This window comes from Ochotona curzoniae, unplaced genomic scaffold, assembly GCF_017591425.1.
Source record: "Ochotona curzoniae isolate NIBS_2020 unplaced genomic scaffold, NIBS_Ocur_1.0 scaffold_4506, whole genome shotgun sequence".
Lineage (NCBI taxonomy): Eukaryota > Metazoa > Chordata > Mammalia > Lagomorpha > Ochotonidae > Ochotona > Ochotona curzoniae.
Genome location: NW_024467119.1, coordinates 25,980,105 through 25,997,676, shown reverse-complemented (window position 1 = coordinate 25,997,676; position 17,572 = coordinate 25,980,105). Strand labels below are relative to the sequence as shown.

The following is a 17,572-nucleotide window of genomic DNA, read 5'->3' as shown; positions in this document are numbered from 1 at the left end:
AGCCCAAACCCCCACACTGTGTTACAGCAGTATTCACTGCTGCAGCCTCTTACAGGCTCTGACGTGGTTAACCCCCAGATATGTCCATTTCCCTCCTCATGGCCAACGCTTACCATGACGTTGAATGCATTTCCTTTATACCCCTTCTGGGCTCTTTACTTTACACGGAATACAATCACTGCCTGCACAGGGTCCCGGGTGGGTCCCTTTCTCTCTCCTCGGCACTTGACTACGGTCAGGAGCGACCACAGGTTCTCCACGAGGCCACTGCTCCCCAGACCTCATGTGTGCACACAGGCCATAAAACTCATGTGTCTACCTGATCTGATACTTACAAGCCAGGACAATAAATTGCATTGTTACATAATTTAGTTTCTAAAGTTTTAGAGCTCAGGAAAATTTATTTCTTTCCACTTGTGTAACATCCTTTGAAACAAAGACTTACATGAAATTGTTAAATGTCTTGTTCTATTTCCTTAAGCCTTGACTTTTCTACTTGAAAAATGCATTTTTCTTCAGTAAATTCAAGGTTAGGTTCTTTATTTACTTCAGTTTCTTCAGGGTATGTTTTATGTGCATGGTCTCCTTTCAGCTAAGTCCTGGAAGGCAAGGGCCAGCTGAGGCCCACTGTCCTCGTGTTTTACAGCTCCCCACAGACACGTTTACAAAGTGCTACCTGAAAATACCTAGGAGCCGCCAGACATGCCATTCGTTAGAAAGGGTCTACGTTCACTCCACTAGTAAAAAATTATTTACTGTTCTGACTCTGGTTTGAAAGGATATGGTTGGTTTGAGTCAACAAAATCATCTCTGGCCTTTTTCTCCCCATGCTTCAGAGGAGTTAGCCACGGCACAGAAAGTGCAACCTATCTACGCAAAGATCTTTGTTCCTTACCCGGATGAGATCTGAAATGCAAAAATCTAAGTTATGGCTATAATGCACCTCCTAGGGTTCATTGAAAGCCATAGCCAACCAGCCCGGCGACTGAGGGTTACTCACGATGGGAATGAGGAATTTCAAATTGCACTCCTCGGGTGCGCTAAGTGACAGACCCTGAAGGACTGGCTTCCGGCTTCTCAACGCCCATTCCGAAAGGTAATGTGTGCATGTGGCCACTAGAGGGCAACGATCTCCTTTAGAAAAAGTACAGGAATTGATCCACCATGACACCACTTCACACCCAGGGGAACAGTTGTTATCAGAGAAAGACACTGCCACGTGTTGTACAGACTGAAGGGCAGCTGTAAACTTCATATTCTGATAGGAAAACATTTCGGCCATTTTGGAGAACAGGCTCACAATTTCTTAAGTTAAAATCAGGTTATCCTAAAACCCAGCGATTCTACTTGTATGAACTGATCCAAGATAAATGAAAACACATGCTCACAGTAACATGTGTCTGTGAACACTTATGGCATTTTACAAAAACAGCCCCTAACTGGAAGCTATCCAAATGACATTACTGGTGAATGGGAAAAAAGCAAACTTCAGGAAATGCATACAGTGAAATACATACTATTCAAGAGTAAAAACACAATATGAATGGGGTGAACCTCAGAGATGGTAAGACCATATATGGTTGATTTCCATGAAGTAGGGGAAGTTTACAGATAAAGCAGACAGCACTGGGGTGAGGGGAGAGAAGAGATGGAGCTGATTTGCAAAAGGGCTCAGGAGAATTTGCGGGGCAGGGGGAGTATTAAGTGATACCAGCACAACCCTATACGTTTATTACATCATCACTCAGAGTGAATTGTATAGAAAGTCTACCTTAATAAAACATACCCCTGAAGACATACTGATTAAGTATTGCGTAGGTCCTGGGAAATGAAGTGAAAATTAGCACTGCAAGCATTAGGATGTATGACGAACAGCTACTGTGTCAGTCAGTACTAAGCTCTGAATTCCAGGTGGAAAAGGGGGGAAACCAGGGGATTTATGATTGGGTAACAGTTTTACGGTGTTTGGCCAAAGGCTGTTACATTTGTTACCATAAATAGGAATATTTGTTTTTAAAAAGACTGTAAAGATTCAAGTGAAATGCAATTATTTTCTGAATCTACACTAGTACTTCAGAGTCACAGTTAGGCAGGGATTTGTAAAGCATCAGTCACTGCTGCATGAGTGACAGATCCAGAGTCACTGACACACTGAAAGCACTTAGCTTTTACAGAAATTAAATTAATGTGCACACACATAGCAAAGAGGCACTTGAAGTGACAGGCATATTCAATGCCAACGAATCTTTCATTCTCTGAATTATCCCCCTAAGATTTATTAGAAAGTCAGAATTAGGCAGGCAGAGACAGATATTCCATCTTCTGGTTCACTCCTCCGACTGTCACAACAGCAGGGCTGGCCAGGCTAAATTCAAGAAGTCTTTCCGAGTCTCCCATATGGGTGGCAGAGGCCCAAACACCTGGACTGTCTTCAGGTGCGTTAACAAGAGTTCGATCAGAAGAGCTGGTTCCCATCCTGGCTGCTCCACTTCCCATCCAGCTCCCTGCTTGTGGCCTGGGAAAGCCGTTGAGGATGGGCCAAAACCCTGGGACCCTGCACCTGCATGGGAGACCCAGAACAGCTCCTGGCTCTTGTCTCCTGGCTTTGGACCGGCTCAGCTCCAGCCACTGTGGCCATTTGGGGACTAAGCCAGTAGGTGGAAGATTTTTCTGTCTCTCCTTCTCTCTGTATAGCTGCCTTTCCAATTAAAAAAAAAATGTTTTAAAGAAATATTTAAAAATAAAATGCTCAACATTTTCAAATTACCATGTACCAATTTCACACAGATGCATGTGACTAAACCAATCATAATACAGTATTTCAGAGCATTTCTTTCTGATGGCAAATTATGGACCTGGACCACACGATTTGCTAGCCTCATATAATATACAAATATGAAAATTACACAACGGAGTATGTGCCAAGATTTAGTACCTGAACCTCTGCCTGTGGTGCTGGGTCCCATACAGGCACTGGTCAGTGTCCTAGCTGCTCCACTTCTGATCCAGTTCCTAGTTTATGGCCTGTGAAAGCATCAGAGGACAATGGCCCAAAGCTATGTGACCCTGCACCCACACGGGAGACCCAAAAGGTGAAAGATTTCTAAGATTCCTCTTTCTGTAACTCTGCCTCTTAATTAAAAAAGAAAAAAAGAAAAGAAAAAAGCCAGAGTTTTCAAAAATAAGAAAATTTCACAAGACTTAGAAAAGAATGATCAATACATTTCCAAGACATCTACTAATACAGATACCTCCAGCCAAATGAAATGAACATTTAAGTTCTGGTACTTTAAAAATATACTTCCAAACTCATGAGTCGAACTTACGATTTAGAAGTATCTCACAGGGAAAGGCTGCCTTGAGGTGCAGTGGCCTTAGCCCCCTTGCAATGCCGGCATGTGTCCTCAAGGGGGCGCTCCATGCTCAGCTTCCTCTGCTGCATTTTGGAAGCTGCACCTGTGGCCCACATAGCTGGGTTCCCACCACCCATTGGGGAAGACCCCAATGGGGTTTTCTGGCTGTTACCCAGTATATGGGAGATGTCTCCCACATTATGTCACCTCTCAAAGAAAGAATTAAAAAATTATTTTGATTATCTTTAGTTGATTAGGGCACAAAAGGTCAAGGGCTACAGGAAAGTGGAGAAGACCATTGCTTCCACATTAGCTCTTCCTCTCTCTCTCTCTCTCTCTTTTTTTTTTTTTTTCTGTATCTGGTGTAGGGGGAGATATAAAGGGAGAAGCCCCACCCAGCCTCCCACCCATCCCAGGGTCCCCAGTGTGAGGCATGCTCTGAGGACATTGGTCGGGTGGTTTTGATAGTTCAATTGTTCTGAATTGCTGCCAATCTCACCATTCCAACCACGATGAAATCTCTCCAGAATCCACTGACACAGTCCACCTTAACATCTCCGTTTGCCCAGATTTTTCACTGCCAACGCGTGGCTGGGGTATGTGATCGATTTGTTCTGTTCTCCATCCTCTGTTGTGGTAACAGCTGTCCTCTGCAGGCTTCAATGGACTGCCATATCCTCCATGTGAACCTGGATATGCTGTCCACTGCTCTGAGCCACTGAGGAGGCTCAGCTTTGACACATGGTCAGACCGTGGAACCTGCAACTCTTCATGACTGGGGTTCTGAGATCAGTAGTTCAGTTGAAGGGATCCCCAAAGAAACTTCGTCTGAGGTGATCCCAGACCTGATTCTTGTGTGTGCTTGCCAGTACAGGATCCGGCACAGTCTGTCACTCCAATCAGCTTATGTATATGCTGGCGGTCGCAATTGCTGGGTCAGTTCTGCCTCTAGCCCTGTCTTCTACATGAATCAATGGGTGTTGCAGTCCAGCCCAATCCTGCCCACCTCGCACTGGATCCTCACACAAACCAGTGGGAGCTGCAGCCTAGTCAGAGTGACCTACAATAACCAGCCCTGAACCCTGCCCTGGTTCCCATGCTTGCCCGTATGTACAGCAGAGTGGTTCAGTCTGTCCCACATCCCATTCAGCTCTCATACATGTCAATGGGCAATGAAGCCTAGTTCAACCCAACCAGCCCCACTATCCAGCCCACACGCATGCTGGTGGGTGCCATTCTGTCCAGCCATGCCAGCCCTAGTCCTGGTTCTCATGCTCTTCAGTGTGAGTGGTAACCAGGAAGGGAGGTGCCCACTGTTTCCCTTCTGGGCCCACTCCCACTCCCAGAGCATGCAATCTCCAGGTGGTTCTGCAGTTTAACTTAACAGAATTAGCCCCCAGTGCCAGCCTCTGACAGCTGATGCTGCGGCAAAGCCCAACCAACCCTCACCCACTCTGACTTAGGATTGCAGCAGTGGGAACAGTAAACCCTGCCCGGCTTTTCCCTGCTCTAGCTCACATGAGGCTCACAGGTGTTGCAGCCCTGCCCGGTCTGGTCTTAACTCATGCTCTCCAATGGGAGTGTTGGTCCAGCAGGGGAGGCCTCCACGCCCCCCCTCCCCTCCGGTCCTCACGTGTCCTGGCTGAATGCTACGGCCCAGTCTGGCTCAAAGAAAGGAATCTTAAGAGCAAAAACAAACTTACCTAAGAAAAGTCCTTTCTTTGAAATCAAAGAAATACCAAATTGATAACTAAAACTTTTCCCTCAAAAGAAAACTTTGTTTCAGAGATTTCCAGTTGTTCACATGGAAATTGTTCAAATATCAAATGCTCAAGCAAAATACTATTTTTTTAAGTTAAATTCTTCATAGATGGAAAACTCTAATTCATTACAAGACTAGTAAAACTATAAAAACAAATATGGACACTCTAAGATGAATAACAGAGCACGCTCATGCACAAGCAGATGTGACAGCCCAGAGCAAAGTATTAGCAAAGTGGAGTTACAGATATATTACAGAGCGGGGTCTGTCCAGAGCCAGGATCTAGGAGCTTCCACTGCGTCTCTCACATGGCTGCACATGCCCAAGCACTCGGGCCATCCTCTGCTGCTTTCCTAGGCATACCAACAAGGAGTGGGATCAAAGTGGAGAGCCAGGACTCAAACCAGTGGCCACAGGGTGTGCTGGCACCACAGGTGGTAGCTTTACATGCTATGCCACAGCACTGCCCCCCCCTCCCCATGTACGGGCTATGCTGTTGTCTGCCCACATGATATAACAGACAGCCACGGTTTATCTTTACTTCTCTTTAATCTCCCTTATGAGTCTTTTAACATCTTATGGGTGGTGAGAATCAAAATGGTGGAATAGGGTAGGGACACATTTAAACAGATGAAGAAACAGTAGGATGAAGCAGAGAGGGCATATTCCATGAAATAGTAGAGGACAGACTGACGGCAGAGGGGCACCTGGAGACTGATGGACACAGGAAAGCAGTGGAGACAAAGGTGTGGTGCTGCAGTGACTCAATACACGAGCAGCATTCAGCAAGTAGCAATTTGAACTGCACCGGGGCCTGACACTCTACCAGCAACCAAGTGGGAAGGGGAGTTCACTGGGAACTCAGGAGGTGAACCCAAAGAACTGCATGTCCTGCTGGTTTGTTTGATTTGACCAGGAGCAGAGACAGAGCAGCAGATCCCAAACAGGTGGTGCAGGAACAGGGGGGATTTCACAGCCCAACCCCCCACTAGAGCCATATTGTGTGCCATCTTGTGTAAGGAGGCGATGGCTATGGGACAGGACTGCGCATGAACTAAGCTGGGAGTGAATTCATTACAGCCTCAGTGAATCCAACAACGTGCCATCCTTTGGATTCCACCCAAAATAGGTCCAGGTAGCCCCCAGACCTAACGAGCAACAGATAAAGAACTCTGGTAGTGGCACATCATGCGCCATTTTGTACAATGTGGCAAAGGCTTTGAGACTGCAAGGACAACAGTGAGCTGCGCATGTGCTATCATCCTGGGAACTCTGTGAACTGGAACTGGGAGAAACATACAGACAACAGTGCTATAATTGCACAGAATCACAGCAGACGGGGTGCTGAACCAGGACCTGGGCTATGCAGACCACGGTGGAAGTCTAACATAAGAGCCCAGATCTAAAACTTGCTGGAGGGAGTGGCACAAGTGACTGCAAACAAAGAACCGTGTACCAGCCACAGTAAGTAAAACTGAACTGTAGACCTGTGGGTGACACAGCTTGAAAACCTGCCCTAAAGAGAAGAACCTGTTAACCAAAAGTACAATGACCAAGAGCAAAAGAGGAAACACAGGCATAATGAATAGTACTGAACACTCCCCTTGCAACCTCAGAGTTCACTGAGGAAGACATGGAGAAAACGAGGGATACAGAATTCAAAACACTTGTTATAAAACTTATAACTGAGAAGCACGTAATACAGGAGTTCAAGGAATTTAAGGAATATGTCAAATAGGGAATGAATCAAACAAAAGCCGATATATCAGAAATTAAGAATACAATGGAACAAATTAAAAGTACAGTGAAGAGTTTCCAAAACAGAATTAATGAAGCGGAAAAAAAAAATCTCAGAATTGGAAGATATTTCCTGACACCAGGGCAAAACAAAAAGCTAGAAGCAAAGCTGGTCAAGCTAAAAAAAAGTATTCAAGAATTGAAAGACACTATTAAACGGCCAAATATGAGTTCCAGAAAGTACAAAAAGAGAATCTGGGTTTAAAAATAAATTTAACAAAATAATAAGGGAAAGCTTCCCTAATCTGGAGAAAGAACTGAGAAACAACATCCAGGAGGGGCACAGAACTCCTAAGAGGGTTGACCAAACGCGATTTTCACCACAAAACATAATTAAGCTCTCTTCAATTGAACATAAGGAAAAGATCCTTAAATGTGCATGTGAAAAAAGTCAATTGGCAAATAGAGGAATGGCAATTAAATTCACAACTGATTTCTCACAGGAAACTCTACAGACCAGAAGAAAATGGAGCGACATATTCCAGATTCTAAAAGCAAAAAACTGTCACCCCAGAATAACATACCAAGCAAAGCTTTTGTTTTTGAAAATCAAAATTCTTCCACAATAAAGTTAAAAGAATATACCTCTTTCAAACATGCCCTACAAATGATACCTAAAGATGTTCTCTTGACAGAGAAAAGGAATTGCACCCACAAAACCAAAGGCAGATGTGAATAACATTCCAGGAAAATAACAGAAGACTAAATCAATGAACAACCCATTGGTAAATGACAGGAATAAATTACCACCTATTTATATTAAGCCTGAATGTAAATGGCTTAAACTCATCAATCAAATGTCATAGATTAGAATGGAATAAGAACACAAAGCCCATCTATTTGTTGCCTATAGGAGATATACTTCACCAGCAAAGATCCACAGAAACTATATCATGCATTGTGATGCTTTTAGCTTCATTTCTTCAAAACGTGTTTTTTCTCATTAAACTCTTTAATGACTCAGATCATAAAGTAACATCATTTTCTCCAAGAAGGTTCTTGATTTGCTTTTTCATTTCTTCAGCAATACATTAGTCATTCAGAAGCACGTTATTTACCTTTGTGGCATTATAAGTTTCTTCTTCCTGTTGATTTTGTTTCTTGGCTTTTCATTTTAAAAAATTATGATTACTAGATAATCTTTACATAGCTGATTAGAGCACAAAGGGTCAGGGCTACAGCAAAGTGGGTAAGACCATTGCTTCCACATTCACTTTTTTTTTCTGTATCTGGGGTAAGGGAGAGATAAAGGGAGAAGCCTCACCCAGGCTCCCACCCATCCAAGGGTCCGCAGTGTGGGGCATGCTCCAAGGGCACTGCTCAAGTGGTTTCGATAGTTCAACAGTTCTGAGTTGTTGCCAATCCTCCATTCCACGCATGATGAAATTTCTCCAGAATCCACTGGCTGACACAGTCCACGTTATAGTCTCCGTTTGCTCATTTTCACTGCCAACGCATGGCTGGGGTAGCTGATCAATTTATTATGTCCCCTGTCCCCTGTGTGGTACCAGGTGTCGCCTGCAGGAGGCGACTGTGCAGAGGAGACTGACACGTCCATATGTGAGGATACGGTGCAGTGTGCATCTCCACTTCCAGATTGAGGATGGACTCCCAGTGAAACTGTTGCATGTGTCTTGACAATGGGATGTTCAACTCCCTGCCATTGTCCATCCCAGCATTGATGGACTTACGACTGTCTATGGGGGGGGGGGAGACTAGGGGAAGAGATAGGGGAAATCCCTATGGAACTGTATCATAAAATTATAGTATGATAATAATCATAAAAAGAAGAAACATTCTAAATCTTTTAAAAAATCTTATGGGTGGCTACAGTACAAATATAATATGTTAGATTATCTCAATATAGAAAAACTCAGAAATGTAGTAACTTCCCCCTAAATCCTGCACATGTAAGAAAGGCATAAAATACATTAAAGATAGGAACATTTTAATAATCTTAGGAAATAAGACGTTCTGCTCCCAAATAAATACATTAGTAACCACGGCTAACCACAGTCAGGATCATGATATAAGGACTCCATCAAGCACAAGAAACAGATAGGTGGTGTCGGGGCTTGAACCTTACTCTGCACATCCAGTCCAGTAAGTTCTGTGGAATGAATTTTGTGCAATTCGCTGAAATGTGGCCATCATCACACAAGGGAACATCAGTTTACATGCAGTCATAAGTTATGAACATGCCAACAGGCTGGTTATAAAAAGCAGCATAATTTGGGAACTTCTAAATTTGCCAAACTCAATTCTCTTATTGTTTCCTCTTCTGCTTTCCCAGTTTAACACAGAGGCAATACCTTCTGTACTGGGCTTCCTGTCACACTATATTGACAAATCCAGCATCTACCATAACAAGGACTATGAGCGCTATTTTCCTCAACTTCCAGGCTGGATGGTGAGCGAAGCACTTTTCACTGCTTCGGCTTCCATGGGAATCAGACCTAACCAACAGTGAACCACCATCAATTCCGAGGGATGTGTAAAGGAGCATTTAGGAAGCTCTGAAAGAAAAGTACCAAACTACAATGGAAATGCAAAATGGGACATTTTAATATTCTTAAATAAATATTTATAAAAATACAGACATATAAAGAATAGGCCACTTATAGTGCTGGTTAAAACCATGAAGAACTTTTGAATCAGAAGGTGGACTAATATCCCAACTTCAAGTTAATGTGTAGAAATAGTTTCAACTGCATTTCAGTAAGTATACCACAGGGGATTAGATATGATGAGAAAAATAATAGTTCCAATGCTTATTTTCTCCAGTGATATGTTTTATTAATTAACATGGACTTGAATGAACTGCAGTCTATAAAGAGGTTTTCTAAAAATGCATTATTTTCTGATAAATAAATCCAGTTTCTGTACAGTGAGAAACACCAGGGATTGTGGCAAGCATGTAAGAGAAAGATAACAAATTCTGGGCTCAAAATCACTTGACCAGATGAGCTTCCAGAGCGGTCCTCTGGGAGTCCCCCACTAGGCAGTCAGGCAGTTGGCTCACTCCTTCTGCTGGGCCTCACAGGACCTCGGCTTCAGAGCCTTCTCCAACATTTCCTCTAGCTCATGCTGTGCTGATCAGGAAACAAATCCTCTTAGCAGAAAATGAGAAAACAAAACCACAGACTCAGGTGGAGGGAATGAGCAGAGCTAGGTCTCCGGGTATCTGAGCAATTCAAACTGCAACACAGCAGCTCGGACAGTCTTCCTCTGCAGTCAAGTGGCACTAGAAAGACACAACATTTTCCTATTTCTGTAAACACCAGAGAAATTGAAAATTCAACACCTAGGGGGGAAAAGGCAGAATTCCTCAGCACCAAGGAGAGATGGGAGCGGTTCCTTATGTGTTCCTGTGCTGGTGAACAACTTCCGATCGGCATCCAGAGAAAATCCTCTGCCCGAGGTTAACACCTCAGGTTAACAAAAGGAAGAAAATTTAAACTCAAAAAATCACAACATGAATCATTCAAATTAAAAGAAACCTCAGATGTTTGGTACTACGTGACACATTTTTTAGAGTAGGTCTTGTTCTGAGTTACACTGTTTTCCTTCCCTTGTTTGCTACAGCAGAAAATATTCATTACTAATAATTCTTTAGCTCTCATTCTAAAAGCTGACTTGTCTTAATATGACAGTTAACATTTAAGTAAGACTCTAGTTGTATAGTTGTAGTTAAAACCTCAAAGGTGGAAAAATCAAAACTGTTGCTCGTTTTTCATGACCAGCAGATATGATTAAATTGCTGATGCCGGGACTCAAGTTACATACAGTCAACCACGTTGCTGGAGCCATGGCCCACGTCTCGGATCTGGCTGGTTAAGCACGCACACACAGCGACGCCTGCTCCAGCTCTGCAGTGTGCCACGGAGCCCACCAGCTCCCACCTGAAACGAGGAGAAAGAATTCCATCTATTCAAAGTACTGATCCAAGACAAAATCTCCCTATTCCCTATCAGGAGACTTGTTTTGAAAGACAGCAAGCTTTCAGAGGGAGAAAAGATATTCCAAAGTCTCATGTTAACAACTGCAACCAGAAATCAGAAACAGTAGTTCACCCTTCAGCTGCACTTCAGCTCGCCAAGTTCCAGTTACTGGAAGTCAGTTACACTCTAATAATACAAAATGGGAAATTCTAGAAATCATGTTTACAAATGTTACCACCTAAGTGTGCCGAAACCTCAGGCTGTCCCACTCCAACCTGCCATGCACGTCCATCAGCCCTTGGCTGAGTGCCCGTCATTGTGTATTGTACCGGGCACTAATCATCTGGCAGCTGGCTAGGTTACCAGATGATCTAGTGAAGCAGCAGAGTGCTTGTGTTCGAGCGATCCTTATTTTACTGAATGATGGCCCCAAAGTACAAGAGAGGAGATGCTGGCCCATTTATGACAACACAGTATTCTAAGTTCTCTTTTATTAGTAGTATTGTTGTTCATCTCTTACTGTGCCTAATTTATAAATTAAACTTTACAATAGGCATGTAAGTATGGAATCAAACAGTGTATTCATAGTAGTTGATACTTTCTGTGGTTTTAAGCCATCCACTGGACAGTCTGAGAAGGTATCCGCCTGGAGAAGGGATGGCCACTATATGTTAACAGTCTGCAGTAACCTGGGATGAGAATATACCATTAAAGCATACAGAAAACATGTAAATTACCTATTCAGCACTGGATCATATGCTTCGACTGTATTTAAATATGCATTGCCGTTATGACCACCCACGGCAAAGATTTTGCCCATCACCGTGGCGATGCCCACTCCGCCTCTGGGGGTGGTAAGTGCAGCAACGTAGTCCCACTTGTTGCTTCGAGGGTCATACCGCTCAACCGAACTCAGAGGAGAATTATCATCAAAACCACCTAGACATAAAGAGAGATGTTGAAACAGCAATATGTCACAGAATTAACTACTGTATTTTAGTAACTTCCACAACCCAATTTTTAAAAATTTTAGAATGATTTAGAGAAAAACGAGAAAAAATTTCATCCAAGCACCATTATCAACCACTTCCAGAAAATGTATACAACTGAATATAATTGCTATTGTACTGCAAGAGTAAGACTAAAAATCTTGCAGTGAGAACTCTCATCCTTGCAACTAAGCACGTCATTCAGAAAAACAAAACGGAAGGCATGTGCGTGAGTCGTGCTTTGCCTCCTGCTGGCAAGCAAGACGGTACTGCGACACCCTGGATTGCATTTTTAAACAGTAAAAAGGCTTCACAAGGGAATTTGCTATACTAAATCATATGATCCTTCTAGATACATGCTGAGGTTTGCAAACTGATTTCCTCAGCATTACAGCTGACATCATGCCACAGAGATAAGGGACTACAGTCAAATGCTCACAAAGTTTTGCCAAAACCACATCTTCCTCTTACATACTCGAGAAGATGATAGTCTTTTCTATAACTCATCCCAAGAATGTACCGAGTACATTTCAAATACAGTGACCATTATTTTAACAGGGTCTTTTTTTTTTTAAGATTTGTTTATTTTTTATTAGAAACCCAGATATACAGAAAGGAGGAAAGACAGAGAGGAAGATCTTCTGGTCACTGATTTGCCCCCTAAGTGGCCACATGACCTGGAGCTAAGCCGATCTGAAGCCAGGAGCCTCTTCTGGGTCTCTCATGCAGGTGCAGGGTACCAAAGCTTTGGGCCGACCTTGACTGCTTTCCCGGGCCACAGGCAAGAAGTTGGATGGGAAGCAGGGCTGCCGGGATCGGAACCAGCGGCCATATGGGATTCCGGTGTGTGTAAGGTGAGGACTTTAGCTGCTAGGCTATTGCACTGGGCCCTTAATAGGATCTTTTAAATTTTTTATTATTTTAGGATACAGTTCCATAAGCTCTGGGATTTCTCTTCCTGTCTCCCCAAGTCCCTTCTCCTCCACTGATTTCCCCTATATTATTAAAATAGTAAAATCCTTCAAAAACAGTCATAAATTCATCATTCTGCTGTTTAAGTGAATCCTAACATTGTAGGTATGGAACAGTGCTTTTTAAAAATAAGTGTGCCTCTTTTTAAGCTTCCTCTACATCTACACAAACAGTAACTCCCCTGGGTGACTCAGGGTACTTTCCTGAGAATAGGAAGTACTGTATTATGATTAATTTATTTAAAGACAGGGTCAGCAGGGTAAGCACTGTGGTGTAGGAATTAATGCCACCACCTGCAAAGCTAGCACCCCTTTGACTGCTGATTTGTGTCCCAGCTGCTCCATTTTCAATCAAGCTCCCTGCTATTAGCCTGGGAAAAGCAGCAGAAGATGGCCCAACTACTTGGGTCCCTGCACCCATGTGGGAGACCTGGATGGAGCTCTTGGCTCAGTCCTGACCACTGTGGCCACCTGGGGAGTGAGCCAGTGGATGGAAGATCTCTCTGTCTTAGTCCTTCCCTCACTCTGTGAATCTACGTTTCAGATAATAAATAAATAAAAATTCTCTAATAAGTTAAAATTTTTTCAACTTAACTGAAGATTCACACCAATTTTATGTACAAACTGATAAAATTTGACAAATATGTACAATGTAACATCACCACATAAATGATTTAAAATACTTTTCATTACAGCAAAAGGTTTTTAATTACAGTTCATAATATAGATTAAATTTTAATAGTTATATTTTCTACAGATTTCCACCCTCTTCTGTGATTTCTTATCATTTTCCTAAATAATCCACATATATTTATTATAATAATAAAGAACCCAGAACAGAAGAACAAAAAAATGAAACACAAAGCAGTTAGGTTTTACACATGCCCATGACTTTCGATTTTTATTATTTAAATCAGCTGTAGCTGTCTCAAGTAGGACTGAGGTGGTCAAGAGCACTAAAATGTTCAACTTGGAGCCATTCTTATTTTTTCCATGCTTGCCCTAAGTATAAAGAGCCAAACAGTTTTAATACATAACAACAGTGTTGTTGACACAGGAGCCTGTGTTGGTCCCTATGCAACACTGTCACTCATGTACTCATGTGTCTAGCAGCATCTCTGACTACCTACACAGCTGTTATGATCAGGCATAAAAAAATTCAAAAGGCAGAGTTACAGAGAGAAGACAGATCTTCCATCCACAGGTTTATTCCCTCTTATTATCAAGAACTAAATAAGTTATATAAGCATAAGTAATATATGTAACATAAAAAGATTACCTCAAAGCATGTATGAAAATGGAAGCTTATTTTGGAATGAAAATTTTTCAAATCCATGCATAATTCTTTCCTAATACAAAATTTCCATGGGCTTTTTGAAAACCTTGCAGATGCTGTGCCACCCTCTAACTAGTCCCCATCCCACACCCAACCCCCTAAAGGAAGGAACTGCTAATCCTAATACAGCTACACATTTACTGGCCAACTACAACGTGTCAAACACAGTTGGAGATACTTAACACATACAAAGGTTCTTTTCAAAGCTCATAAAATAAACATGCTTATTTTGGAAAAAAAAAAACCCTAAATTTCAGTTTTGTGGCAATCAAATTAAAGTTATCTTCTAATTCTATTTTTCCACCTCAGTATTTTCACATCTTTAATTCTTAAACAATTCTGAAGGACGGGCGTTAGAACCCCTGCGTCTTGTGAAGCCTTGCTACGGAGCTGCGTCGAGCAGATGTGACACAGCAGTGACATCCTTGGGCCTCTCCCTTACGGGGAAGGTGTGTAATGAAGTTTCAGGAAGCATCACTCTGATGTTCCTTCTAACTCCACAAGTCAGTGAAATAAATATGATTAATAAAGACTGACCCAGCTTTATTTGAAGTAACAACTAGCCAACTTTACATATTCAACCTAATTTCCTTTGATATGAGGTTCAAATGAAACACAAGTCTTAGATCTTTTAAGATTTACTTTCATGGGTCCAGTCCATGGTGTAGTAGGTGCTGGCATCCCACAGAGGTACCATTTCGAGTCCTGGCTGCCCCACTTCCAATCCAGCTCCCTGTTAATGTGCCTGGGAAAGCAGCAGAAGATGGCCCAAGTCCTTGGGTCCCTGCACATAGGTGGAAAGGCCAGAAAAGCTGCTGGCTTCTGGCTTCATCCCAGGTCGGGCCATTGGGTCACCTGAGGAGAGAACCAGCAAATGGAAGACTTCTCTCTGTCTCTCCTCTCTGTAAATTCACCTTTCCAATACAAATAAATAAATCTTAAAAAAAAAAAAAAAGGATTTACTTTCACAAAACATAATTTGTACTTCCATATTTTGAAACATTTGTTATTTAAATATAAATACCTATTTTGGAGCAATCTGTCACTACTAGAGAAATGTCAAGTATAAGCTTTAAACACCAAAGATAAAAACAAAAGCAAAAAAGAATTCAAAGGCAGGGGCAGGGCACTTAGATTAGTGGTGAAGAGACCCACTGCCAACTCTGGCTCCTGACCCAGGCTTTCTGCCGGTGCAGACACCGGGAGGGGGCAGTGTGATACTCAAGACCCTGGGTTCCTTTTCAGTTGTGTTGGCTGGTTCCCAGCTTCAACCCCAGCCACTGTAAGCATCTGAGGAGTAATGCAGGGGATGGCAGCCAATTCGCTCTCCTTTCTGTGTCTAAATAAAGTAAAAAAAATTAAAACCAACTCAGCTATATCTCAGCACTGATCCCAGCAAAGGTTAAAGGTGTGTTAACATGTGTTATTTTGTGACACTTGTCATGTATCCAAAAACATCATCCACTCACCAACAACATATAAGCAACCATGAAGTTCACTAACTCCATTGCCTGCTCTTCGCTGACCCATTTCTTTAACTTCTATCCACTTGTCGAGATGTGGGTCATACCTCTCTACACTAGATAAAGAAGCCACTCCGTCATTGCCACCTACTGCATAAACATGGTTCTAAAGGAAACACAAAGAAAACACATGACATTAGATTTTGATTGGATTTATATTGCCCAAGCAGTAGGTCACTATATACAAAAAGATGTATTTCACAAAATACTGTTACACAACAGTATCTGCTTACTGGTGATATGAATGTATCAGCCCTTCATTTGATTATGGATGAAATGCAATGCAATTCCCTGGCAAGTTGCCATGTAACTTTACCACTAGAGCCACAGAGCCAACTCCTCCACGAGGTGTGTTCATTGGGGCCACTGCACTCCACTGATCCGATTCTATGTCATATCTCTCCACATCGCTGAAGCAGGTGTTATCATCCAACCCTCCAATTGCATAAATTGGGCCTCCCAAGGAGGCCAAGGCAATTCCTCGCCTGCAAAGGGAAAACAAAAATATAGCTCAACATCTCAGTCTGCCTCTGGGGAAAAAAGGTAGCAAAAACAGTTACGCTAATGCAAGTCATTTATCATTTTTCCCATAAGATGGTATGATTTGATTCTAACATTTTTATATTTATCAAAGTTTCTTAACAGTGTTGCCAAATTGTGCAATTATTTGAGGATAGTGAGGTCCGGAGTTGCATGGCCTACACAGGCTAAAGAGTAAAACTTAACAAAGTAGTATTTAAGGAGTCCCAAGTTTCAGAGCATAATGAGTTAGCACAACACAGCTGCATAATTGAAAGGTACATGAGTTGGCAGGGAATCATTTGTGGAAGTCAAAAGCTGATCTCATTTCTGAACCCAGGGATTTACACAGCCTTCCTGACAGTTTTGCTATGCTAAGCAGAGCCACCTTAATTTTGATATTATAAGCTTTATATTGCATTGCTTTGTTTCTGCAGGGCATTCATTTCTGTTATGTGAAGAGACTTAGACTCACTTCAATGCTAATTTGTTCTAATAGCAGATATAAAAAAGTTACTTCAATTTTTTTAACAGAAAGCATTGCAACAATTAAAAGTTGAACTGCATGTTTTAAAATAATCCAGGGGAAAAGCCTGGTCTCTTCAACAAATGCTGTTGGGACAACTGGATAGCAACCTGCAGTGGTAAGCAGCAAACCCCCACCTGTCACCTTATATAAAAATCAGCTCTAAATGGATCAAGGACCTAAATCTGCACCCAAAAACCATCAAATTATTAGAGGAAAACATAGGAAGCACTCTCCAAGATATGGAATTGGGAAAGACTTATTAGAAAAGACAACAAAAGCACAGGCAAAGCCAAAACAACTGGACTACATCAAATTAAGAAGCTCTGTACAACCAAAGGAATGACCAACAAAGTAAAGAAGCAAACAACAGAATGGAAGAAAATCTTTGCACACTACACAGACAGGGAACTAATACCCAGGATTTACAAAGAGCCTCAGAAACTCAATGACAGTAAAACAAACACTGTGATGAAATAGGTGAAGGAAATTAATAGACCTTTTTCATTTAATATTTATTTATTTTTATTGGAAATTCGGATATACAGAGAGGAGGAAAGATACAGAGGAAGATCTTCTGTCCATTGATTCACTCCTCAAATGATCGCAATGGTCAGAGCTGACCAGACCTGAAGTCAGGAGCCAGGAGCCTCTTCTAGGTCTCCCGTTTGAGTGCAGGGTCCCAAGGCTTTGGGCCAACCTTGACTGCTTTCCCGGGCCACAAGCAGGTTGCTAAATGGAAAGCAGGGCTGCCAGGAAGGATCAGAACTGGCACCCATATGGTGCGTGCAATGTGAGGACTTCAGCCACTAGGCTAGCACGCCAGTCCCAAAAGACATTTTTTTCAAAAGAACA

The 17,572-nt window shown here is 42.3% G+C and overlaps 1 protein-coding gene across 4 annotated transcripts in view; it reads right to left on the bottom strand.

Annotated features, from left to right (window-relative positions):
- Positions 1–9,686: 9,686 nt before the first annotated feature.
- The window catches only part of KLHL8 (kelch like family member 8), a 41,416-nt gene continuing 33,530 nt past the window's right edge, over positions 9,687–17,572 (bottom strand). For all 4 annotated transcript variants that reach the window (XM_040966840.1, XM_040966842.1, XM_040966841.1 and 1 more), the window contains 4 exons: positions 15,989–16,157; positions 15,619–15,778; positions 11,591–11,792; positions 9,687–10,814 (listed from right to left, as the gene is read on the bottom strand). In XM_040966840.1, the coding sequence (XP_040822774.1) occupies positions 10,691–10,814; positions 11,591–11,792; positions 15,619–15,778; positions 15,989–16,157 (655 nt within the window). In that variant the 3' untranslated portion in view covers positions 9,687–10,690. The remainder of the gene's footprint in view (positions 10,815–11,590; positions 11,793–15,618; positions 15,779–15,988; positions 16,158–17,572) is intronic.